We start from the raw sequence: 27588 nt of genomic DNA, 5'->3' as shown, positions 1-27588 counted from the left end.
CCTGTAACGCCTGTTTCACACATACTCCGTCTGCAGTGCATATGCAGTCCACAGCACGGACTCATTGTGCTTTCACACAGGACCGTGTTTGCAGTCCGCTACTGATCCGCGTCTGTTTGGTCCACAAACACAACATTTGTTCATGGTTTTGATTTCATATCATATAAAAAAAAAAAAAAAAAAATATATATATATATATATATATTTTTTTTTTTCCCAGCATTGTGAATCTTTTATCACAGAACAGTAACAATCTTTCATAGTTATAGACATTAGTTTAAACTCAAGAAATATAAACAACACATTATTCATGCATTTTACTGGTCCAAATACCCACACTTTGCGGTCTTGGCCACTTGAGAGTGCATGTGTGTGACAGTAAGTAAAAGACTTTCCAGATCTTAAAAAGGCCAAAGCACAGAGCCCTTTACACGCACCAAATCCACACAATACCTCGAATAACGCTCCAGAGCAGTATTCAAGGTTTAGTGTATCCCAACATGCATCATGTTGTGGAAATCACAAGACTTTTTTTCCAAGATAGCTAGAGGTCACAGAAACCTTTCCAATGCAAGTTAATTATTAATAACAACTGGTAGTAAAACAAAGTGCTAAATATTTTATCGGTGCAAAGGTGAGTAGCCTATATTTATTTTGTACATCATTTGCAACTGATTTTTATCACTTAATTAGAAGCACCATAAATTAAAGTGTGTCCCATCAGGTAATGAAAACACCACTTGTGGTCTTCAAGGAAAATTCATAATACAAGTAGTCGAGTGATTAAGTGCAAAGACCACAAGTGTGGGTATTTGGACAAAGCATAACATTCATCTTAGAAGACACTAAACATTTATACATAAAAACGTATATATACACCAAATATACACCAGATTCTAAATTTATTGGGTAAATTCATTACTACTTAAAAAAAGAAAAAAAGAAAGTCATTTTAACAGAAAAAGGTCAGCTTTGCAGTTTACAAAGTAGCACATAGCCACAATCACTCAAAAAAAAAAAAAAAATTCCGGGGAACAGTGCTTTTCTGTGCAAACAAACAGCGATGGCACCCACTTTGCAGACATTCACACTTGGTAATTCTTTGCACACCATACATGATTTTAAAATCAAACAAAAAAAAAAAAGCTAGTGAAAAAAAGAAAAAATTCCACAGGCCAGGCTAAATTCTACCTGAGTGTGCAGTTTGAAGAAGCAAAGAATGCACCAATTTAGATATATGAAAAAATGTGCAGGATGCCGTCAAATAACTACTGTAAACAAGAGACGCACTTGGAAAAAGTTTCACATTAAAGAGACTGGCAGTGATTTGCACATGTTCAAGAGCACAATCACCTCCTTTCAGATTGCTTTAGAGCTAAAGGGGAATGGAAAAGTCCGTCCCCACAACGGGGATCAAAAGCTGGACCCTGAGGTTTGGTCTGAAGAAAAGGGCACCACATAGGTCCAATAAATGCCCTAAAAAGGATCATCATGTTATGGCTGAAGACATGAAGATATATTAGAAGGAAATCAACCAGAACATCTAAAAACGCAGTGAAAGGTGAGCGGTTACCAAAAAAAAAGAGAGAGAGAGAGAGAAAAAAAGAATCCCTCACACACACAAAAAAACAATTTTCTACAAATACACACTTTGTTTCAAAACCAACACACTCCACAGGGGCATTTCAATCAAGCACACACATGACAGCTCAGATTCCCAGCAGTCTTGTCTTGTAGACTGCTAAAAAAAAAGCCCTGCACTGATTTGGTGTTTGGAGTTGAAGAGGAAGTGGAGAAGGAAAAGGAGAGGTAGAATGATGGAGAGGATGTATTGCTGTAGCTGATGTTATTTCTTTGCTTTGCCGCCCTTGGCTGCGTTTCGTGGAGGAGTTACAGGTCTACCAGACCCAAATCCTCCTGCACCACCATACGACATCATCTTCTTCTCCGCTGGTTTCAGAATCTAACAGAAACAGAGAGCCTTAAAAACCATCATCAGGTACAATGTAAAATTAGGCAAGGCTTAAGAAATCCACTGAATATTTAGATTTAATATTTTGTTACCTATGAAAATAAATAGAGATTATACATATTTAACCCAATCTTGACGTTTGGCAAGTTCTTTATACAATAAACTCACATTTACATTGCAATATGCCATTCAGTATCTAGTTTAACATAGACTTGAAAGTGAATGATCCAAACCTAAATTTTTATAATTCATGACTGAAAACATTTTGTAATATGATTTTGATGTACCATTTTCATGGTAATGCAATGTTTGATTTTAAAATGATGAATTTTGAGATTGTAAGTTTTCAAGTTATTTATAATTTCTGATGATTTCTAAAATGTGAGAGAAAAAGGCAACAAAGACTTTTTTTTTGACAAAGGTCAGAACTCCTGATATGATGTAGGTTTTTGAGGTGCACTCTTGCCATAAATTAATCTATTACTTTTCATATATAATTTTTTACAAAAAAAAAAAAAACAATTTATGAGTCTTAGACCTTTCCAGCAATATATAGTTTGTCATGATTAGATTAGGATTTAATTGTAATATAGTGAAGTAAATGTAAGCATCCCGTATACGGGACAGGGTGACAGTTAACAAGTTAAATTTAATTCATTTTCTGTAGGAAACTCTTTGCTTTGAATTTTGTCCAAAGGTGAGCTACTGGAATCTCTAGTAGCTACTAAAAGAGCACATACAAACCTGAAATGAGCACATCAGGGTCTCATCAACACTCATCATAGCACCTGCATTGTCAAACTCTCCACAGTAGTTGGGAGCTGAGAAAAGTGTGACTAACTGCCTCTTAGCGAAGAACTCATAGCCATCCTCTACCACCTGTTCAGAGAGCAGAAGATTGTCACAAATGCTGCACAAAAATTTCATGTTGCTATCTCTAGATGAGCTCTTTTAAAACACTGCTTCGTGAAGCTTAGAAACCTGTGCAGCTCATGTTTTGAACCAGCGATTGGGAGCATACATCAAAATGAAATCAGTCTTTAATGCCATGTCAGCATCTGAGGCTGCAACTGCTTCATAGAAGGAATTTTTAATCCATGTCTGGGCTGAGTTTTCACTGCATTTTCACTCTTCTAATACGTAATATTCACCAGCATGTAGCGTTCCGAGTGCTTCGAAACAGTAAATCATTTTGTGAAACAATTGGTTTAACCCTACCTCTCCTTCCATCCTGATGATCCAATGATAGCTGCTCGCATCTCAGCTTGTCTGTGTGTTCACAGCATATGCGAAGTGAATGTGCATTGCGTCACTTACTCTAGATTAGACTTGTGCCAGTATGCGATATATCACAGTAATGAATATGCACAATATTGTTATCTTGGGCACTTCTAAATACAGTGAATAATTATATATGTACTCTAAAACATATTTAATAATTGTAAATAGTAGGGGTGTAACGGTACGTGTATTCGTACCGGACCGTTTCGGTACAAGGCTTTCGGTACGGTGCACGTGTGTACCGAATGACCGAATGCAATATTTTGTATGCGGAACATAGGTACATTTTCGTGTTTCCAAATGAACATATTAAGTGGCGGAAGTCTCCGCGTTCAGCGCAAATCCCGCCCTGCAGCTGATTCTAAGGCCGATGACACACTGGCTGCGTGGCGTGAGCGTGGCGTTTCTGCTGTGTGTCAGTTGCGTGACGGCTGCTTCGCTTTTTCTGTGTCTTTACACACCAGAACTGTGCCTGACGCGGCGCTGGCGCGCTGCTCCTTTTGTAGGTGTCATAGATGGAGGTCGCCGACAGACCAGGATCTTGTCTTCACGACAACAATATCTATACTTCATGTTGAGCATAAATATAAAGCCTACTGATAAAGGACACCGTCAACAGTATTGACGGCAAAATAGACTATTTCTGACAGGTGCAATATGCCAGTGTGTCACCGGCAGGTCTATAAACTGAAACTGTTGATGCTGCAACTTTACACTTTGGAAAAGTTTTATATATATATATATATATATATATATATATATGTGTATGTATGTATGTATGTATGTATGTATGTATGCATGTATGCATGTATGCATGTATGCATGTATGTATGTATATGTGTGTGTGTGTGTGTGTGTGTGTGTGTGTATGTATGTGTATATATATATATATATTTTTTTTTTTTTAAATATGAGCAGGCCTACAAGCTGGGATTGGTAATGCTGCAATTGGTAATGCTGCACATAGTTAGTTATTTATATTTTTCATTATATTTTATTATATGATATTGGTTTGAGACAGAGTATTTTATTTAGTGGAGAACTTTGCAGCAGTATTTTATTTCTTACTCTTTTTTTATTTTATATATATTTTATTAAAAAGTATTTAAAAAAAAAAAGTGTAAACAAATTGTTAAAAAAAAGTTTATAGTAATAAACAACCTGCAGTTTAATGTTTGCATTTATTTCCCTTACTGCACTGAAAATGAACCGAACCGTGACTTTAAAACCGAGATACGTACCGCTACACCCCTAGTAAATAGCCAATCATGTTTGTGTATTTGCTATGATGTTCATCACAGTGCCAAATACTTAAGTATTAAGTCTTAATAGGCTATTTTAATCTGGACTACAACATGACATAGAAATTGTTTGAAACTTTAGATTTTTTTATTGTTAATTTACATTTTACATTAGGGCTTCATTTTTAACATTAATTCATTGGTTAACAAACTGCCAATGAAAATTTCTTCTGAACATTCATTCATCTTAGGTATTCCAATATTTAATAACACGTTGATAAAATCTAAAGTTGCAACTGTATTTTTTAATGAGTTAACATGAACAAACTTATTTTTTTACAAAGATTAATAACTTCTGTAGCAAATGTGACTATTGTTCATTGTGAATGTTAATGGTGAACTAAAGAGATCTTATTGTAAAGTGATACCTATGGTCTTTATATATCTTTTGCACTTTAATCGGTGCAAAACTTTTAACTTTATATATTTTTCTGTATTGCTTTATTGTATTTAAATGTTCAGTTATTTTTGTTATAAAAAAAAAACTTTTTTAACCTGTTATACTGTATTATGAGCACTTTTTTAAAAACTACATTTCAATACCGTGATAATAGCATGAGCGATTAATCGCAAAAGTAAAATTTGATACCGGCATATCCCTAATCTAGATTAGTCAGAATGTTTTTCGTGTCACTAAAATAAAAATAAAAACAATGATAAACCATGGTGGAGAGAACTACAAATCAATAGTTGTCACAAAGTCTCAAAAACGATGGAAAGTCAAACGCCGGCGTGTCTGGGTTCACAGCACCATCCAGAGGAGGAGTTGCATTAATGTGCATTTTTGTTAGGATCCTGCATTAATGCGTTAAATTTTGCTACTGTATATATAACACTGATATTACTATTGTTTTATATAAAAACCTTTATAAAAAAAGACAGACAGCTACAATAATGCTGTCTTCCACTGTCCGATTCAACTGGACATGTCAAGAAGCTTTTTAAGGATTGGCTTGCACGTGGCGAATTTACCTCCATTAATGTCTTTGCGTTGACTTTGTATGTAATTTACTCACGCAAACAATTGCATTCAGTATGGTGTGAACACACCATAACAGACATTTCTTGCTGGATGAAGGACCATCACCTTTAACTTGCCAAGACAGAACTGATTGTGGTTCCATCAAACCCATCGTTTGATCATAATTTCACCATCCACTTTGGTACATGACTCCTTCGAAAACAGCCAGAAACTTTGGAGTTATGATTGATGATCAGCTGACTTTTTCAGACCACATGGATAAAACTGGCCGGTCCTGCAGATCCTGGTCCTTTCTTTCAGAACATGCTGCACAACTCCTTGTTCAAGCTCTTGTTCTGTCCAGGCTGGACTATTGCAATGCTCTCTTGGCAGGACTTCCAGCCAGTTCTATCAAACCTTTACAAATTAATCCAGAAAGCAGCAGCAAGATTAATTTTTAAAGAGCCGAAAAGAATGCACTTCACACCTCTGTTCATCAATTTGCACTGGCTACCAATAGCTGCTCGCATAAAATACAAAAGGTATTAATGTTTACCTGCACCCCTATACCTAAATTCATTACTTTAGAGTTATGTGCCCTCTAAAAGCTTGCATTCTGCAAGTGAACATTGCTTGACTATGCCATCCCAAAGAGGCACAATATCACTTTAACAGACTTTTAAAATTAAATGTTCCCTCCTGGTGGAATGACCTACCCAAATCAATCCAAGCAGCCGAGTCCTTCTTCAAGAATCGGCTAAAACTGTGTGATTGTTATGCGATTTCGGCAAGGTACCAACTCACACTGTATGAGTAGATCACATGCGATGTAAAGCCAAAGCTCACGATTTTTATGCGCTCACTGTACGGTTCGATCGTCGAGTTGCGATTTGACTGCTCACACTATACGTGGGGAATCAATGGAATCAACACGTAGGATCCCCCAGAATCCGGATGTTTGTGGCTGTTTCAGAATAAACATGCATTCCCAGAATAAACGCACTGCTTTGGTGATATGCGCAATTCTGTGTGCTGAAACGTCCAAAAAGATTTTTTAAGAAGACATTGGCCTATCTAGACGCGCAGGTGGCTCGGAAGACGTGGCCAATATGGTTTATCCATTTTGCAACGCAAACTGGAGTCAAGCAGGCCTTTTCTTCCCACTTTTATTTTTATTTGCCATAACTCCACAAGTTTTCCCTCCATCACTTCAGTCCACACTACACTCCGTGTCACCATGGTTTCGTTAATGGTTTAGCGCATGCGCAGTGAGGGAAACACAGAAAATCGGTTTGTAGCCCTGCTTCAATAGTGCGATACCCCACCCAATTTCTTACATGTCAGAAATCCATCTGACCAACCAATTGCCGGTAGGGAGAGGTTAATCGCCTCTCGTTTGCCCTTGTACATTGCACGACAAACGACGCACGAAAATGCTGAAAATCGGCCTGACCCGAAAAAGAGTCGCACGAGTCAGAAATCGGCTCAAAATCGGATGAAAATCGCCATGAGTAAAATGCTAATGTGTGACACCTGTGCCACTCAAAGGTCTCAAGTCCCACGGAGGAGCTCCCGAGGGATAAAAGGAGAAGTGACGACAAGACTAGAGAGGACCAGGTCTGGACTTTATTTTGTGTTTGGCAGTCGTCCATGAGAGGCTGCTTCTTTTTTCATTTTGTGTTTGTTTATTTTATTAGTGTTTAAATGTTCGCTGGTTCCCACCTCTTCCTTCCTGTGACTGTGACAAACGTTTTTGGGGGGAAAATCGTCGCCTAGTGGTTAGAGAGTTTGACTCCTAACCCTAGGGTTGTGGGTTCGAATCTCGGGCCGGCAATAACACGACTGAGGTGCCCTTGAGCAAGGCATCGAACCCCTAACTGCTCCCCGGGAGCCGCAGCATAAATGGCTGCCCACTGCTCCAGGTGTGTGTTCACAGTGTGTGTGTGTGTTCACTGCTCTGTTAAATGCAGAGCACGAATTCTGAGTATGGGTCACCATACTTGGCTGACTCCCACGACACTAACTTGCACTCTATTTACTAACAGGGAAAAAGAAACTAACACTGTGAATGCTCTAATATTTTGTATTTTATCTATTTGTTTCCTTTTAAATTTATCATACAATTAACAAAAAACAGTAGCTTGCTCCATTCTATCTTTTTTTTTTATTATAAGTTTTTTTTAAAATCCTGCTACATTGCATTTATACTGCATTAAGCTTACTGAGACTTGTTGTAGCACCCGAATATCATTGCTTTTTTTTGTTGATTTTGATTGTCCTCATTTGTAAGTCGCTTTGGATAAAAGCATCTGCTAAATGACTAAATGTAATGCAACTGATTCAGTTTGTTTGAAAATCTTTTCTCCCATCGCTGTTAAAAATAAAGATGCATGAAAAAGAATGCATCATTCTCAATAAACGAAAAGAAGAAATGAAAACTCAAAACACACCGATCTCAGCTTATTACGCAAACCAAAACCCTAAAAAAAACCCTGCTCTTCAAAGCAGATATGGTGCTTTTGGCTACACAGATACATATATGCAATGTGATGAAACTATATTCATTGAACTTCATTACTTACCTGGTGGGCCCTACATATGAGGTCCATGTCATGTTTGTGGAGGAACTTGGCCACAACATCAGACCCAAAGGTGAAAGAGACACCACGGTCATTCTCTCCCCAGCCCATGACATCTTTATCTGGGTCAGCCCAGAGCAGATCACACAGCAGACCCTGGTCAGGGACATCTGTGGGCCTCATCACACGGCGGATCTGTTCCATAGATTGCAGGTCCGGAGAAAGACCTGAGTAAAAGATCATTCAACTGCAGTTTAGAAACACATCAAGAACCTCACATTAGGGCTGCACGATGTGTCTTTTAAGCATCGATATCGCGATGTACGAATCCACGATAGTCACATCGCAGGATGTGCGATGTAGGCTGTCGTAGTTGATCCGTTATTCATTAACTGTACGGGCCAGCTACTCCCCTGCCCTTGACGAATGTGATTCGCGGATTAATTGCACAGCTTAACCATCATAGAGTGAAAGTTTATAATTGACAGGACTGAAAACCACATGCAAGTTTAACAGGGCAGAGAGAGAGGGAGCGCAAGAGAGACAGAGAGAGCGTGCGAGAGAGACAGAGAGAGAAAGAGCGCGAGGGAGACAGAGAGAGAGAAAGAGCACGAGAGAGAGAGCGCGCGCGAGAGAGACAGACAGAAAGAGAGCGCACGCGTGAGAGACAGAGAGAGAGCGCGCGCGTGAGAGACAGACAGAGAGTACATTAGAAGTACCATCAATGTTTATAGAAATGTATATGGACTTATTTTGCATGTAATTTTTTTTTCTTATGAATATATATGTATTTTTGTTTTGTTTGTTTCTATTCTGCTATGTACAATGCTTTGGCAATATGTATGTATATATATATATATATATATATATATATATATATATATATATAGCAGAAAAATAAAATATCGCAATGTCATTTTTTCCCAATATCGTGCAGCCCTACCTCACATGTACCATTCTCTGACTTTTTTTTTCACAAAAATGCCCATGGGATAAATGCTAATTTTACAGGAAAATAAGATAATGTATGCTTTACAACACCACAGACCTTAACAGTATGCTCTGGCTAGGTTCTATTTGACAAATAAAAAAAATTCTGATTTTTGTTATGATGACTCAACTTTACCCACCTTTCAAACCAGGGGCCTGTACCATGAAGCTGGTTCAGGTCGCTAGCCAGGTAAGTTTCATCTTAGTTCGCTCCAACTCTGGGTTTTAGGTAGTGGTCGACCGATATTGTTTTTTTTTTTTGATAATCGATGCAAACATGTTGGAAAGCAGGGGGACTGATAGCCCGATATTAATATTTATTTTATTAATATTTAAGACATTTTTAATCATTTGGCAATGGATAAAAAAAAAGTCAGTCTAGGTGATATATTAGTCGACCACTAGTTTTATATATCATGAAAGAGGATTGGTTTTTAGCGGTGTTCACGGACATAGTAACTTACACTCCACAGTTATCCTGCTCCATGGCAGGTTATGTTCTGGTTTAGAAATCTCAAACCAAAATTTGACCAATCAGCTTCAAGCAAAGTGACATCTATGATGCAATAAAGCCACTTCCCCGGTGTCTCTTACTCCAAATTAAAGGACGCTAAATAGAAAAAATAATCTGATTTTTAGAGAGGATTATTTTTTATATAATTTATATACTTATTATACCCTTAAATCCATTACACAAGCCAGCTTAGTTTAATAGTAATTAGACTTGTGCCGGTATTCGGTAATGCGATATATTGCGGTGATTAATATGCACGATATTGTTATCGTGGGCACTTCTAAATACCGTGAATAAATATACATTAAAAATTATTCAGAATTTGGAATGCATTTTAAGAATATTATTCTCATCAGCTGCTTAAAATGCACAACATCGCTGTATGCTGCTTGAAAGAGCGCTTGTGCTCTGATGTAAACAAGCACGCATGAGAAGGACATGGAGGAACACGTGAGAGACATGCTGAATGAAAGCACATTCAGTCTCTGACAGCAGATAGCGCTAAATGCAGCCCTTACCCTGTAATCATAAAAATAATCTTAAATAACCATTCAGATTTGTGTTTTCCATATGGTGTTTATTACAGATCCAACTACTGAAATATTTAGATTTAATAGGCTATTTATCTTCAAACATTCATTTTTATTTTTTTTATTTAATCTGGACTACAAATGCCCTAGATATTGTTTGAAAGCGTTTTGATCTTTTATTGGTCATTCAAACTTTACATTATGGCTTCATAAGTTAAACTGCCAATGAAAAAATTATTCTGAACATTCATTAATCTTAGGTATTCCAATATTTAATAACACAGTGTTAAAATTGAAAGTTGCAACTGTGTTATTTAATGAGCTAACATGATATAAGACTTGTATTTTTTAACAAAGATTAAAAACATCTATAGCAAATGTAGCTATTGCTCATTGTTTAGCTGTGCATTTATTGAATGAGCACTATGCGATGTCCGAACTGATTACACTATTGTATGTATTGCACTGTATTTTATGTAAAATCATTTTCTATTTTTAAACTGTCTTAAATTCATTTTAAGTCAACTTTTAAATCATTTTCAAGTTCTTAAATTGCTTGTTTTATTTTTGTGATTATTTTTCTTCATGACTTTTTTTTTTACTTTCTTTTTGAATTACCATTGTGTACGAAATGTGCTATAAATAAACTTGCCTTGGATGTTAATGCTTTAACTAAGGTTAACTAATGAGGTCTTACTGTAAAGTGATACCTATTGGTTTTTATAGTTCTTTTGCACTTTAATGTGTAAAACATTTAACTTTTATATATTTTTCTGTATTGCTTTAAATGTTTAGTTATTTTTGTTATAAGAAAAATTTATTTAACCTGTTATACTGTATTATGACCACTTTTTAAAAACAATTTCAATACCGTGATAATACCGTATACCGTGATAAAAGCATAATCAATTAACCGCAACAGGAAAATTTGATACCGGCATATCCCTAATAGTAATTATTAAGCTTTCATTTTAAATTAATATACAGATAATATGCAATATAAATAAGGTTTTAGAATCAATAGCTGTAAACATAACTACATGAGCTTAGTTTAAAGTGTTTTTATACCTATAAATATTATCAATTATAAAAACTTTACAACCTTTACTTGCACTTTATATAAAAATATGTTTTCTCTAAGTTTTCCTCTTTCAAGGATAGATTGTTTCATCTTGCTGTGTAAATGTGTTTATATTTTTGGTAGTGAATCACACGGACTCTCACAAGGAAGTGAATCAAAGTTTCAATGCATGTGATCGGCTGTTCATTAATGATGTCACACTTTCATGTGCACATGCTCAATTAACTCAGGATCAAGCCCGAGATTACAGAAAAAGTTCATGATCAGCTTCATGATATCAACAAAGCCGGATTGGACTGGTTTGGTTCAGTCAACTCAAAACTAATCCTGTAACCCTGAGTTTGTTCAGCCACCACCAATAGTTCAGGCCCCTGCTCTCTAGGAATTCTGCAACAATGTAGATTCTAATAAAAATATTATACATATGTAATCAGAATGCTACACTTCTCCAAAATTACTCCTTCCATACAAGCATTTGATGATTTTGTAACAGTCTGTAAAGAAGACATTACAGAAAATTTGACTTACCTCCATGACAACAAAAAATCTTCTCATCCACAATAGCAGCTACTGGTAAGCAATTGAAACAGTCTGTGAATGTCTTCCAAAGCTTAATGTTATACCGCCTTTTACCTGCCCCAAAACAAAACATAGAAAAAATGATGATCAGATTGCAAAATGGTGACATTCATTCAGGCATATGCATCACCCTTAAAGTTCAGTTTGCTTGGTTCATACCAAAAAAGCTATTTACACATTTAATCCTGGTTTGCTTAGCATTCACACTGGCATTTTTACAACGAACCTGAAGATTAAAAAAATAAAAATAAAATTGTAACTGAACTTCCAGATTTTCCAAACCAATGCTACGCGTTTGGCTAATTGTGCTCCTGGTATGTGCGTACATTGTGGTATTTATTAGCTGTCAACTCGTGAAGAGCTTAGAAAATGTGGAAGAAATTCCTCCGTTGCACACAAATGAAGATGACGTGTTCCAACACCTGTACTGAACTTTAATGGACAACATCGCACTATGACAGGTAGAACCAGGCATACTTGATCATTGTGTCCTATTTAAGGTTAAATGTTATGACTGCACATCCTGTTTTTGGTTTGTTTAGATGTCTCTGGTCCATGCTGCATTCATATTTTAATCGAACCACACCAGAGAAGACCACTTTTTCAGTCTTGGTCCGCTTGTTTGGTGCGCACCAGGGTTCAGGTGGCAGCATTCACACTAATTCAAATAAGAGTTTGTTTTAATCGATCCAAACCTACGAAATGTGAATGCATCCTAAATCATCTTTTAGTCCTGTGGTTATTCACCATTTATTCTGTCTGCAAGTTGCATTCCTTAATGCATGCACTCACAGCACATGCAGAGATCGAGTTTGCTGTTTTACTGTGAACTGTGAAGCCCTGAGACATTGAAACCATTAGATTACAATCTGCTCTACACTGATGAGATGGTATCCCCTCCTCCCACACACTCACCCCATTTAACATGGTAAACGTATTGAATAGACAGAAGATATAAATGCTTCAATTTAATTACAATTTATAGACTTAATAAATAGTCACACAAAATGAGACCATCAGACCATGACCTAAGCTTTTGCTCATACTATTCATCCCCATATAAGCATACTCACATTCATCATAAAATCCATATATCCTGTTGATGGAGGCACATTCATGGTTTCCTCTGAGAAGAAAGAAGTTCTCTGGATATTTGACCTTGTAGGCAAGCAGCAGGCAGATGGTCTCCAGTGACTGCTTGCCTCTGTCTACATAGTCTCCCAGAAACAGGTAGTTACTCTCTGGAGGATATCCTCCGTACTCAAAAAGCCTGAGCAGGTCATAGTACTGACCATGAACATCACCTGCAGAAAGAAATAGAACAGATTTATTTTTTATTACTTTTTTTAACTAGCTCTGTCAGAACTAGCCTATTTAAAATAAAAATAAAACGGAGCATAATGGTTATCAGAACCTTACCACAAATCTTGAGAGGGGCCTCCAGTTCCAGCAGTATCGGCTGACTAAGGAAGATTTCCCGAGATTTCAGACACAATCCACGAATCTCTTGTTCAGTTAACTGAACGTTTTTACCAGGTCTGGAGCCCTTCACTGAAAATTGAGACAGAAAAAAAAGCATTCATAAGCGTGTTATGAATTTGTGTACTTATCTGTATGCATTTTAAGAACTGTGTTGTGACGTCTGATCTTGCATGAAAAAAAAAAAAAAAAACAGACAATCAAGGCCATGAAATAGTAGTTCTCTCATCCGCTTTTAAGACATAATTAAAGAATTAAATATTAAGAGTGATGTAACACTAGGCATATACAAATGCAAATTTAGATTAACTAAGCAAGCATGGCATTTTTTTTATGTTACAGAATTTTTTTATTCATATTTTTCATCATTTTAAAACCATTAATATTAATATTCTTGTATAAATGAGTAAAAGCATTAGGTTATTTCTCCACATCTAGCACACATAACCTAAAAACCTATATATTAAAAAAGTCAGCAAATTGCATGCAATTAGTTTGCACAAATCTGTCACGACCTTTAACCATTTTTTTGCAGGCAGCTACATGTCTGTCTCTAGATAATACATTTATATACACGTACAGACTGGGTTGTGCTTGTAGGTGTAACTGAAGACACCATGAAATCCCTTCCTACATTTTTTAAGAAGCCATTTCATCGGATATATGTCACAATGGTGCATCTCAGGACACTGACCGTTTCTGTGGTAACCACAGCTTGCAGTGATGTGACATCTTTGCCAAAAATCACTGTGTGAATTTTCCAAAGGTGCGACTTGAGAGAAGAGCTAATAAGTCACAGTTGCCCAAGAGATATTTAGAAAGTTAAATATGTGACCCTGGACCACAAAAACCAATAATAAGGGTATTTTTTAGATAAATATATTGTATAAATAAGCTTTCCATTGATGTATGATTTGTTAGGATAGGACAATATATGGCCGAGATAAAATTATTTGAAAATCTGGAATCTGAGGACGCAAAAAAAAAAAAAAATCTAAATATTGATAAAATCGCCTTTAAAGTTGTCCAAATTAAGTCCTTAGCAATGCAGATTACTAATAAAAAATTAAGTTTGTATATATTTACAGCAGGCAATTTACAAAATATCTTCATGGAACATGATCTTAATATCCTAACAATTTCTGGTTTAAAAGAAAAATGTATAATTTGGACCCTTACAATGTATTTTTGGCAATTGCTTTTGCATTTTCATCTTCACCACAATAATCACATAATCCATTTGGATGTTTTAACAAATATGTGCATTTAATCCTGAATTACCCAATACCTATGCATAAATCTGGTTATATTTTCTCTCTCTCTTCCTCTTAGTAATACGGTGTCATCTTACTTTATAATACATAACCTACTTTCCCTAGTATCTTAGTTTCTTATCACTTGACTGATAAACCAAACATATTTCATATACTATGCGTTGGGCATCAGCGAGCCTGCACAAATTACTCCTCTCTCAATGTTTACCTCCTCCAACCACTGAAGAACCAGAAAAATTCCAACAACTGACTAATGCTCTCTTTCTTGTGATAGCCTTTTTTTTGTATATTTTTATTTGATGTACTTATTAACAATATACTGAACAGAAAGACTTTTATTTCCCTTGATTTTAACTAAAAGGCTTGTAGTGGCAATGTTGGACAATGAAGCATCACGTTGGAATGCAGGCAATGGCACGATGATTACATTTCCTATAATCTTAACTGTTGTTTATGTATTTCTATTAGAGGTATTTCTCCCTTCTCCACTTGTCAATCATGCATGATCCTTAAAGAAGAGGTAATACTCAGGGGGTCACAATTTGGCAAAACCACGGGTGATATCTTCCTAGTTGCGTTCTCCGTTTCCGAACGAGACGATTGACGCACTGCGCATGCGCTAAAGTTTTGTTCGGATTTAATGTAATAAACATTCGAATTGGTTTGAATTCGAATGATTGGGATTTATAGGGTTACGTACCTACACCCAATACTACATTGCTACATATACGTTCGGTTGCAGATGAGGAAATTAACAAATAAAAGCATACATTTTCATACACATAATCGCTATATAACATGATAAAACGGAACAGTTTGTAATAAGAAATAATAAAGTTTATTACCCTCCAAAAGGCGCTGGATGATCGAATCTATGTTTAACTTGTCTGAATCAGCCATTTTGTCGCTCGGTGGAGATTAGCCGGCTAACAGAGACAGGAACAAGACGACACAGGAAACCGCCCAGTACAATTACACGACAATAACTTTAAAACAAACCTCTATTTTAAAAAAAAGTCACACTACGGACAGTATTCCTGAGTTCATATTATGCTGTTATTGCCGCGAATGGTCCCTTCGGTCGTTCGTTATCCGGGGTAAACTAGCACCACGACCGCTGACGGTTGTAGGAAACGCCGAAGGGGCGGGGTAGACACTAAAGTGCGTATCTGATTGCTTGTTCTCGGCTTGTGACGAATGCTTCAAATGCAGATCCGAAAAGACAATAGGATATTCTGTGTGTCAATCTTTTCTATATTTAATCGTTAACAAGCAAATTAAAACCACATTCATCAGTCTGTAACGTCAGATTCACCGTATAAACGCAAAACACTGGTAACCCTCGTTAATGTTGCGATATAAAACATTTCTCAGGTCGAATGGTTTATATATTGTATTAACACCGATTGCAAATTATTCATAGAAAGTAGTTAAATAATACATTCGGCAGATAAATTAAATATAAATGTATTTGCTCTTCCAGCCAATGGAAGGTTTTTGTTTGTTTGTTGGTTTGTTTGTTTGTTTGTTTTTTTAGCCTACGTTAGTAAAGTAAAGATAGAAGTGACTTAATGACGCAATCCATCAGCTATCTGACGTGTTCAGCAAGCGACAGTTCGAATCGTCCGATTCATTCTAAAGTGGCAGAAATGTGCCACTGCTGATGCGGAAACGTCACCAGAATCGACGATTAAATGGAATTGAACACTCACAATCAAATATGAATTTTGGTTTTGAATAGCTAACCTCTTTGACCATGAAGTTGGTTCATAAAGACATCGAGAAGGATAATGCCGGGTAAGTTCTTTCTGTGCGCATTCAGAGTGCTGTGGAAGTACCATGATGCAGTGGTGGAATCAAACGGCAACAACTGGGTACTTCGGTATGAATAAAATTACATTAGTGTAATGTTTCTTTGTTTGTCGAACTGACTTGGAAAAGCGCTTCTTATACTTCAGATGCTGTCATTGTTAACCCAGTGCTTTGTTGGCAAACTTGGCATGATTGTTTCACAAACACAATATTGCCACAGCCCCAAAATGCGTTTTTATTTTACTGTCGCGCCTTCTATTGACCGATTGTGGCTAGTTGTGTGCTAAGTTATTTTATTTCAGATCATTTTTACATTATTTCAAATAATAAATTAATTCACTCCAGATACGCACACAAAGTTTTGCTAATTTTTCATCACATAACTAGTTAAATTCGCTAATAAAGTAAATATGGTCAGTTTTTGATTCCATATGTACTTTGACTTTTTCTTCAGCTAACTCGTATAACAACCATGTTGTTGCTGGATTGAGTTCAGATTTAATATAAAAAAATGTAATAATATATATAAATAGATGTAACATTAAATAAGTAGTGTAAAACATGTTTGATATCATTCATGTCAGATTTTAATTATTTTGTTTATTGAAAAAAGACAGTAGCTTTCATAATTTCATTATTACCCCATTCAGTCAGATAGAAGCAGAAAATAGCTGCCCTAGTGCAGTCCCAAGAGTGAACAAGAGTAAAAATTTCTTCTGTTTTTGATTATTTATTTTTTCAGTCAGGTGACACTAATACCCGAGGAAGCAGAGGATATGTGGCACACCTACAACCTGCTGCAGGTGGGCGACAGCCTCCAAGCCTCAACCATCAGGTCTGTCCCTTTTTCCAGTTTTGTTTTATCACACTTATTAGGTAAGTTTTTCTTCTCCATGGAATCAATCTGATGTCACAAACAGGAAAGTGCAGACCGAGTCCTCCACAGGCAGTGTGGGCAGTTCACGTGTGCGCACCACACTGACCTTATGTGTGGAGACGATAGACTTTGATTCCCAGGCCTGTCAGCTCCGAGTCAAAGGAACAAACATCCAGGAGAACCAGTATGTAAAGGTCAGAGTGCATTTAGAAATGTATAGAGTGCTTTTTAAAATATTTAACTTCGATTTGTTTCATATTTCAAAGGTTTGTTGCACTTATGACATGTCAATTTATGTAAAATGTATGATATAAATGTTGACATTTGTGCCAACTTCACACCTAAAATATAATATATACTGTATAAATTTGAATATTAAGTATAGGAATTTATATTGACCCTCTGGGAATATTCAGTATGTTAAAGGGATAGTTCACCCTAATAGCAAAATTATGTCAATAATAACTCACCCTCATGTTGTTTCAAACCTGTAAGACCTCCGTTTATCTTTGGAACACAGTTTAAGATATTTTAGATTTATTCCGAGAGCTCTCAGTCCCTCCATTGAAGCTGTGTGTACGGTATACTGTCCATGCCCAGAAAGGTAAGAAAAACATCATCAAAGTAGTCCATGTGACATCAGAGGGTCAGTTAGAATTTTTTGAAGCATCGAAAATACATTTTGGTCCAAAAATAGCAAAAACTACGACTTTATTCAGCATTGTCTTCTCTTCCGTGTCTGTTGTGAGAGAGTTCAAAACAAAGCAGTTTGTGATATCCGGTTCAAGAACGAATCATTCGATGTAACCGGATCTTTTTGAACCAGTTCACCAAATCGAACTGAATCGTTTTAAATGGTTCGCGTCTCCAATGCGCATTAATCCACAAATGACTTAAGCTGTTAACTTGTTTAATGTGGCTGACACTCCCTCTGAGTTAAAACAAACCAATATCCCGGAGGAATTCATGCACTCAAACAGTACACTGACTGAACAGCTGTGAAGAGAGAACTGAAGATGAACGCCGAGCCGAGCCAGATAAGGAACAATAGACTGACTAGTTCACGAGTCAAGAACCGGTTGCATGAGCTTTCGGATCACAAGTACTTCTTTCGGACAGTTCGATTCAATAAACCGGTTGAAGAAAACGGTTCACCGGTTCTTTTGCGCTCGACGTAATGACATCATTTGCGATGACTGCCCTTGATTCAAGCCTTCGGTTTACCCGCGCTCATAACACTAGGACAGAATCAGTTCAGAATCAATCACCAAAAGAATCAGTTCCGTTCAGATGCTCTGTGTGTCAGTCTGCTTCACGCTGAATCACACATGCGCAGTATCATCAGCTCCTCGATTCTCGAATCGGACGCATCTGACAGAAACGGTTTTTGACTCGTGAACGAGTCATTATCTGGCACGGCTCGGTGTTCATCTTCAGTTCTCTCTTCACAGCAGTTCAGTCAGTGTACTGTTTGAGTACATGAATTACTCCGGGATATTGGTTTGTTTTTAACTCAGAGGGAGTGTCAGCCACATTAAAAAAGTTAACAGCTTAAGTCATTTGTGGATTAATGCGTATTGGAGACGCGAACCGTTTAAAATGATTCAGTTCGATTTGGTGAACTGGTTCAAGAAGATCCGGATACATTGAATGATTCGTTCGCGAACTGGATATCACAAACTGCTTTGTTTTGAACTCTCTCTCACAACAGATACGGAAGAGAAGATAATGCTGAATGGAGTCGTAGTTTTCGCTATTTTTGGACCAAAATGTATTTTTGATGATTCAAAAAATTCTAACTGACCCTCTGATGTCACATGGACTACTTTGATGATGTTTTTCTTACCTTTCTGGACATGGACAGTATACCGTACACACAGCTTCAATGGAGGGACTCAGAGCTCTCGGACTAAATCTAAAATATCTTAAACTGTGTTCCGAAGATAAACGGAGGTCTTATGGGTTTGGAACAACATGAGGGTAAGTTATTAATGACATAATTTTGCTATTTGGGCGAACACTCCCTTTAATTTAGCCTAAATTTCCAGACCTTACTTTTATACTTTTTTCTCTTGTGTAATATGTAGATGGGTGCCTATCATACCATTGAACTGGAGCTCAACAGGAAGTTCACTCTTGCCAAAAAACTCTGGGACAGCGTGGTGTTAGACAGAATTGGTAATGTGTTGGTGTGTTTTTAGTATATTTTCTGACTAAAAGTAGTTTTTCTGACTAATAAGAATTTCACATACTATGTAACAAAATAGAAAAAAAATAGAAAAAAGATAATGACGATTATAAAAAATAAAGACGACTAAATGTTTATTTTTTTCTGGTTTCATATTTATTAAAAAAAATTATAATTTATGTTGGCATCCAGGTTTAAAAAAATTGATTTTTATTTTTTTGAAATGCAAAAAGATATATTTTGCAAATAAATCACACTGCTTTCTTCTTTCATGCAGTGGAAATGGATGTTGATCACCTCTATCAAGCTCAAATTTTTATTTTTGTAATTTGTCCCGTCTGTTTACAACCACTTGAGATGAATCTCGTATCCGGGATCTTTACATTAATTTCCCACCCAAACTAGAATTAAAATTGAGAAAAATGTGAAAGTGACTTTTTTTTACAGCTACCATGGTAAAAAGGATGGTTTTAATGCTTTCCAGACCTAGAAGGCATGTAGTTACTTTTTTTATTAATATTTTTATTATGTTAGCATTTACAGGCACTTCAATTTAATAAGGATGGTATGTAAAGAGACATGATGTGTGAGAAACAGAGCTGAATTTTGTAGCATCTTAATGGCTTGACAGCTGCAGTCACCATTCACTTTCACTGCATGGCAGAGAACAACCATGAGCATACTAAAACATGAATGAATCTGATCCAGCTCATCGCTAGTTTATTTGAACCCCGATTCTTCCCTCGTCAATAGAGCAGGCATGTGACCCTGCTCAGAAAGCAGATGTGGCTGCTGTTGTGATGCAGGAAGGTCTGGCCAATCTGGTTCTTGTGACGCCAGCCATGACCTTACTAAGGGCAAAGGTTGAGGTCACCATCCCTCGCAAGAGGAAAGGCAGTTGTGCTCAACATGACAAGGTGAGCCAATAAAACCTCATGACAATAAATCTGACAATGCATTATCATTATATTGAGGAAATGATTGTTAGCAACAGATGTAATCTTTTTAAAAACTGTAATCCATTAGAAATACAATGGATGTAACTATTGTTTCTGCATGTGCTGCATAGATGCTTCTCAGTTGATGCATGTGTATTACAAAATATGCATACAATGATGGTGTTCTCTTTCAGGCACTGGAGAGATTTTACGAGGCTGTCATGCAGGGCATTCTTAGACACTTCAGTTTTGATGGTAATTATTATTATTTATTTTTTTTCAGATGATAAGTATGGATGAATAAATACTGATATTTTTGTTGCATTTGTGTGTTTTTTAGTGGTGAAGTGTATTCTGGTGGCCAGTCCTGGATTTGTGAAAGATCAGTTCATCTCATACCTGTTTAGAGAGGCTGTGAGGCAAGATTGTAAAATTCTCCTGGAGAACAGATCCAAATTCATGGTGGTGCACTCCTCATCTGGACACAAGTATTCACTCAAAGGTCAATACTCTGTTCACCTTTCAAAAGTGAAGATGTGCAAAACCTTCACAATTGACTAGCAGGCTTGACAGATTTTATTGGGATGGGGAAAACATGAATAAAATCTACAGTTCTTCAAGGAATCGAATAGCATTACATAATGTGAAGTCACCTAATGAAACGTTTGTGACTCATGAAAATATAAAATACCTAAACATTACAAATAATCTGATTTTAGGCATCTTGATTTTATGCAAAGATATTTAATCTTAAATATATCATTGTGTGGCAACCCCTTAGATGGATATAATTTGGACACATTTCATGCAAATTACTGAATTTAGACATGCATGAAAATATTAAATAATTGAATATGCTTACTATGCAATTAAAAGAGCAAAAAAGTACATACCGAGAGGTAAATTGTCATAAAAATGTCATATTCACATTTGTGTATCTGCATTTAAGTTTTTTTTTTGTTTGTTTGTTTTTTTCTTCGTTGTTTTAATGTGACAATATTAATGTGAAATTTTAATTCTACAGAAGTGCTGTGTGATCCAGCAGTCACCGCCCGATTGTCAGACACCAAGGTGACCAAATTTGGATTTGTATATTTGCACACATAACTTCAAGCATTTCCATCACAGTTTTTTTTTCTGTTTTAGGCAGCTGGAGAGGTTAAGGCTTTGGAAGACTTTTACAAGATGCTTCAACAGGAGCCTGATCGAGCTTTCTATGGGTGATAATAATCACTACTATTTAAATAAGTCATTCCTGTCAGTATCACACACACCATCTCAATGAGGGGGAAAAAAAACATTCATCACACTTTATTTTGATAGTCTACTTTAGACATTCTACTAACTGTAAGCAACTTCGCAACTGTCTGTTTATTATCTGTTAACACTTTATTTCGATGATCCTCCATCAGACATTCTAGTTACTGTAAGCAAATATTTGTCAAATTATTCTGCTAACCCTAACATAAGTCTATTAATACTCCAATGAGAGTCATTGATATGTTGTAGCAGAGTTATTTACTATAAGTAGTAGTAGAATGCCATTCTTCAGACATGATCATTCATAACAGTATTTGCGTCTATTAAAGCTTTTGCTCTGTACAGATTGGCTCATGTGGAAAGAGCGAGTGAAGCTTTAGCCGTTGACATCCTGCTGATCAGTGACAAACTATTTAGGTACATTTAAAAAGCAATCAAATAAATATGTGATGGTCTATACTGTTTAATTGTGTACTTCATATAAAAATATGCATTTTATTTTTTGTCTCCATGACAGACATCAAGACATAGCCACCCGCAGCCGGTATGTTCGGCTTGTAGACAACGTGAAGGAAAATGGAGGAAATGTCAGGTATTCAAATGATTGTGTATGGTCATATTTTCTTGTTATCTCATCTGTGTTATGCAAAATATTTGAGCTCTTTTCTTCTTCTGTTTAATGCCATTTTTTTTAGAATATTCTCAAGCCTACACGTATCTGGAGAACGTAAGTTTGTTTTCTGTAGTCTTTGTTTCAGAGCTATTTTGGTTCGCAATGTGACTGACCTGGTGTGATTTTGTCTCTGCAGAATTGAATCAGTTGAGTGGAGTGGCGGCCATCCTGAGGTTCCCCATCCCTGATGTGTCTGAAGCTGAGGAGGACAGCAGCTCGGATGAAGACTAACATTATCTTCTCATGCAAAAGGATTTGAAATGAAAGAGCGGAAATGCTTCACAGTTAGGACTAAATGGATTGAGACTCTATTATGGCCTTAATAAAGGATTTGAAATCAGTTGGAACATCACAAAACACCAGGGTAATTGTGATTATTTGAAATGATTAAGCAGAAAAGCAGAGCTCTGAAGAATGTTAAAAAGTATTGAACATCATTATTAATCCTTGTGTTCTGTCTAATCAAAGATACATAATTCACATTACTCTGCAGTCACTGAAACATCATTTAGTTGTTAATAATTGCTAATTAATTTTTTTTAAGGAATTACAGAGCTGTGGATGATTAGGATAGTTTGGACACAGGTATTTGGGTACTGCAATGCATCCTTGCAATGCATCCTTTTCAGAGGTAGATCATTTGCACACGAAAAACAAACCAAACTAAGGAAGAAAATTTGCAGGTTTGGATAACGAACACTCCCAATGAGCCAGGCATGAAAACAGCCCCTAGTGAATGTTCAGCTGTTTTCTGTGTGCACTACTCGGCATAATCATTCCTTCCAATTTTAAAATTCGTTCTCCAAGGTGATTGGAGTGTATTTAGAAATTGCTATGCATATTTGACCAATCATCAACATTTAATGAACATCGATCAAACACTATTTACAATGTCACACACATTTTAGTCTCCAATAACAATACAAATGTAAGTTACCTACCCATGCAGGAGCAGCTTCCAGACCATATTTAGCTTAGATTTAAAAGTAGCTTCTTTGTTGACGATGACTTGTGTTTTATAGTGTGTTCAAGTCAGGAAAGATCACTTTTATGAATTTAATGCACATAAACGGCACCACGCAGCCCTGCGGTTACAAGTTGGGGGCATGTTGGTAAAAAAAAAACAAAAAAACGTTGAATACAATAGCTGCAGAATCTATACTGAATTTATATTTGTTGAAATGAATGAATTTATTTAATTTACAATAAAATTAGCAAAGGTGCAATTATTGTACAAAAAATACAATTGTACAAAATATGACTGTGCAATTATACGGCATGCACTCACACTTGAACTAAACATTCGTTCCTGAAGCACGTTTACATCATGTATGAAATAACGGAGAAAACGTCTCAGGTTACGAATGTAACCATGGTTCCCTGAGTAGGGAACGAGACACTGCGTCCTCTAGGGGTCGCTATGGGGAACACCTCATCATGACCTGTGTCTGAAGCATACATTGAAACAACACCAAAGAGTTGGCCAGAGTTGAAGGGGCTTAGATGGCAAGGAGGGAGATTAAGAGAGGATGTCTCCCCCGCAGAAAGAAAGCTCTTTCTACAAGGGGGCATCCTCTCATAGCTGCTTTCGCACATCGCCTCGATGTCGTCACAACTATAATGCTGAAACCGATGGATGCGAGAAGAAAACGTCCTCTTTCATTTCTTTTCGATCTCTGCATGGAGATCAGGCAGAAATGGAAGGCTCACCTGAGCTGGAGGGCTATGGTCAGAAAGATAACGCTCATCAAGGCGGCTTCACGGCATCACCTTGTTAGCGCACTTTCATGGCAAGTCCAACTTTGCCGTGACGCAATCCATAACCTCCAACAGCTCTACATATGCAGGGCTGGATGATTGACAAGGCTCAGCTTCTTCACCATCCTCAAATATCTCCTTCTTTTCCTCGGTAGAAACCCAGCAGAGCACTAACCTTAGTATCAGAAAGTGTTAAAGATATAACATCATCCTCCCGAGGCTCTCTTTCGTAAGCCGCCAACGAGCACAAAAGGGAAAGTCCCTCTCTAAACCATTCAGACAGATCCACCTGAAATTCTCAAGAGCTCATTCTCCTCCGTGCCTCAGCAGCGGTAGGTCCTTAACCGCGGGAAGCAGATGACTGCCTTGTTTTTCGGAAGAGAGATGAACGAGAGCAGAACATTTTTTCCTTGAAAAAAACACTCACAATGAACGCCGATTGCCTCCTCAAAGACATTGCGTGTGTGCTCTTCACACTTGATATACAGAGAAAGATCACTCTTACCAGTTCTTTCAGATGCACGCTTCAAACAGAACAGTCAGTGAAGACAAAGAAGAGAATGACGTGTTCTCCCGGTGCCTGTTTATAGTCGCACCGATAGTGACATCAGAGGCTGTCGGCGGCCAACTCGTTGGTGTTGATGTATGCTTCAGAGACGGGTTCACTAAAGCCCTGCATTTCAGACCGAGCCTGACGGGTCTGACTTATTTATGCCCCTAGGGCCGGGCTTCGGGCCAATTTTCACGTTATAGCTCACATGCGGGTCGGGCCTCGGGCCTTTTTTGGGTTATCCTTCTATTTATATTTTTAGACATTAATAAAAAAAAAAAAAATGAGACGTCGACGATAGAAAAACAAACATAGAAAGACATTTCATAACCTCATAACTTTCATAATCTGATAATTCAACCCGTTATAATCACACTGACATACTGACATGACAGTCTCACGCACGCACGCACGCTTTTATATCAGCGCGACCCACGATTATACTTCAATTATATCCACATATCGTAGTAGTAGCTATTATAGGCCTCTAAATTAATGTATTAATAATAGCCTTGTTGGCCAACTAATAATTATAAAATGGTGATTCATGCAGCGGCGAACATTTCTGTGTCTGCACCTGTTGCTGCGGGCCACGCAACAAAGAAGACAGCGCTGGCCAAGTTTGAAAACATTGTGGAGCAGGACGAGGATGACGACGATGAAGTACAGCAATACATGCGCCTCAATCACAACATGGAAGGTGATGGATGAGATGTGCTGCTATGGTGGAAACAGCACGAGACCCTGCTACCGCAACTGTCAAGACTGGCTCGCTCTGTGTTTAGTGTTGTACATTTTTCTTAGTACATTTAGTACGTTTAGTACATTTTTCTAAATTAACTTGATAAAGAAATGAAAAGAAACATAACACAAAACTGACCCCTTTTTTAATTGTTGCAAATAGGGCAGGCTTCCGCTGTGTAATAAAATAAATAAATAAATAACACGTGCTCGTGTCGGACTCGGGCTGATAATTCTGATGAGCTGTCCGACACGGGTCGGGCTAGGGCCTGAGCGTCTCGGGCCAGGGCCTAGATTTGAGGCCCGTGCAGGGCTCTACGGTTCACGATGAGGTGTTCCCCATAGCGACCCCTAGAGGCGCAGTTCGAAGTTCCCTTGAAAGGGAACCACTTTTGCTAATATTCTGGTGAATAATTAATAATTAATTCATGCTGTGTATTGATTTTCACTTGTACGTATCAGAATATTATTATGGAGGCAGTTGATGTTAATTAAATAATTTGTAGCTTTACTCGTAAACTTTGTGTTGTCAAATTTAACCGTGTTGAAAGTTGATATATAAATGCATACTCTCAAAATGTAAACTGATTTCCCCATGTATGCCCAGATGGTATACTTAAGTGATTTTCAGAGAAAGACTTTCAAAGACCTTCAAGTCCAGCTTGTTAAATTCAAGTAATATTTTATGCTGATATACATTTCAAATTTGACATATGTAGCACCATGTAAATGGACAGGATGACCATGATGTGCATAATCTGGTGACAATTAAACCAGTAGTCAAACCACCCAGGGCTGAAGCGCTCTGGCAGGTGGGAAATATTGACTAGTCCTCCTAGCAACACAAGAGTATCCATGGTGAGGTAGAGGCAAAGAGAAGTGGAGCTTCCTCTGTCTGCACCAGTTAGACATAACATAAAGAGAATGAAGCAGAACATCGCCTGCCAAGCGAAAGATTGCAGGCAGTGCACATTACTCTGTGCAGTAACAGAGCAGTAAACACCGCAGACAGAGAGGAGGAGATATGCCAACATCGCCAAACGGTGGAAGGATGGGTAACACAACAAAGTTATGTGAATGATTGGCAGAGCACCTGCATAAAGAAAAGTACATGGAATTCATTGAATTTTTTTTAAGTCAGCATAAAACGACAAATCAAGCTATTTTCTAAATGCATGTTATAAACATGCAAGTGTTCATATTGTGAGTACTGTATCATGAGTGGTATCATGCTGGGATAGGCTTCAGCATCCCTGAGACCCTACATAGGACAAGCTGTTTGGAAAATATATATAAATGATGGATAGATATTTATGTAGCTGTATTGCATGAATATATCTGTATTAGAAACCATAATTTTTATAGGCTCATCAATGCAGTGTATATTATAGTAATCTCTGTCTAGTCCTAAATTTCTTATCTTACCTAAAGTGTTGACGAGACAGATGCCAAACATGTTGAGGCACATCAGTGTGTCATAAATAGGTGCTCCATCCTCATGGTTCATGAAGCTGAAAAAACAGTAGGAGACATACAAGCCAAATAATGCACCACTCCTATCCATGAAGATAGATGAAGGGGATACCTGATGGACAAAACAGAAGAGAATGTGCTACAATATGAGACTGGTTTGATATGAGTGAAATTAATTATTGTGGTAAGAGTTGATACAACAAGCAAGCCAAATGTGTTCACCAACATTCTAATACTAGTGTGTTCAACCAAATATCACCTGCAAATTGGAGAAGTACAGATTACCAGATAGTACACATTTCTTGATAATATTACAGTAATATCACGTGCTACTTCGATAGGATTCCACAATTTGCAAAATTTGTGAAATTTTATCCCCGCTAGATATTCCACGGTCAAGCCTAGAGCGGGGTGCATAAAAGTTGCTAATGCTCTGCTGATTCAATAACTGAAGAGTTCCAAACTTCCACTGACATTAATATCAGAAAAGAAAAAAGGTGGAAGCTTCACAGAATGGATTTCGATAATTGAGCAACTACATGCAGGCCTTGCAACAACAAGTAGCCTAGTAAAATAATCCACTGCGGAAAATATAAAATATGCTCAGGTCTCCTGGACCACCTTCCCTTCAGAGGAAACTCTGTAGTCTCTTCAAATGCTTTAAAATCAAGCTATAAATACATAGTTTCTAAGAACGTTAGGAAAAGGTGTAACTTTCTGGCACCAGATACCCATTATCTCGTAAATACTTGCATGTAAAACTGCTTGCAAAGAAGC

General features: G+C 37.2%; 2 protein-coding genes and 1 pseudogene across 2 annotated transcripts; 1 reads left to right on the top strand and 2 right to left on the bottom strand.

Moving 5' to 3' along the window:
- Window positions 1-1236: 1236 nt before the first annotated feature.
- On the bottom strand, window positions 1237-15693 carry ppp1cab (protein phosphatase 1, catalytic subunit, alpha isozyme b). The gene is made up of 7 exons (XM_059531957.1): window positions 15387-15693; window positions 13208-13339; window positions 12862-13092; window positions 11738-11842; window positions 8098-8321; window positions 2717-2851; window positions 1237-1963 (listed from the first exon to the last, which is right to left on the bottom strand). Exons 1-7 carry the CDS (start codon window positions 15439-15441, stop codon window positions 1847-1849), a joined length of 999 nt encoding a protein of 332 aa, XP_059387940.1. The 5' UTR covers window positions 15442-15693; the 3' UTR covers window positions 1237-1846.
- A 433-nt stretch (window positions 15694-16126) lies between these two features.
- LOC132122076 (protein pelota homolog) lies at window positions 16127-22646 on the top strand. Its single transcript, XM_059531956.1, has 13 exons — window positions 16127-16338; window positions 17096-17188; window positions 17274-17424; window positions 19318-19408; window positions 20172-20335; window positions 20551-20611; window positions 20697-20858; window positions 21381-21427; window positions 21503-21576; window positions 21962-22033; window positions 22134-22208; window positions 22312-22343; window positions 22426-22646. Exons 1-13 carry the CDS (start codon window positions 16298-16300, stop codon window positions 22518-22520), a joined length of 1158 nt encoding a protein of 385 aa, XP_059387939.1. The 5' UTR covers window positions 16127-16297; the 3' UTR covers window positions 22521-22646.
- A 3375-nt stretch (window positions 22647-26021) lies between these two features.
- On the bottom strand, window positions 26022-27546 carry LOC132121861 (progestin and adipoQ receptor family member 4-like; annotated as a pseudogene).
- Window positions 27547-27588: the final 42 nt, after the last annotated feature.

This window comes from Carassius carassius, chromosome 40, assembly GCF_963082965.1.
Source record: "Carassius carassius chromosome 40, fCarCar2.1, whole genome shotgun sequence".
In the NCBI taxonomy this organism is placed as follows: Eukaryota; Metazoa; Chordata; class Actinopteri; order Cypriniformes; family Cyprinidae; genus Carassius; species Carassius carassius.
This window is presented reverse-complemented; position numbering and strand designations above follow the sequence as displayed.

Excerpts from the sequence above, each read along its gene's own strand:
- LOC132122076 (XM_059531956.1), top strand. The coding sequence starts at position 16,298 with ATGAAGTTGGTTCATAAAGACATCGAGAAGGATAATGCCGG. Across the intron at positions 22,034-22,133 it reads ATCAGTGACAAACTATTTAG|ACATCAAGACATAGCCACCC; the intron begins GTACATTTAAAA and ends TCTCCATGACAG. Across the intron at positions 22,344-22,425 it reads CCTACACGTATCTGGAGAAC|AATTGAATCAGTTGAGTGGA; the intron begins GTAAGTTTGTTT and ends TTGTCTCTGCAG.
- ppp1cab (XM_059531957.1), bottom strand. The coding sequence starts at position 15,441 with ATGGCTGATTCAGACAAGTTAAACATAGATTCGATCATCCAGCGCCTT. Across the intron at positions 13,093-13,207 it reads GGCCCCTCTCAAGATTTGTG|GTGATGTTCATGGTCAGTAC; the intron begins GTAAGGTTCTGA and ends TTCTTTCTGCAG. Across the intron at positions 8,322-11,737 it reads GATTTTTTGTTGTCATGGAG|GTCTTTCTCCGGACCTGCAA; the intron begins GTAAGTCAAATT and ends TCTTTTACTCAG.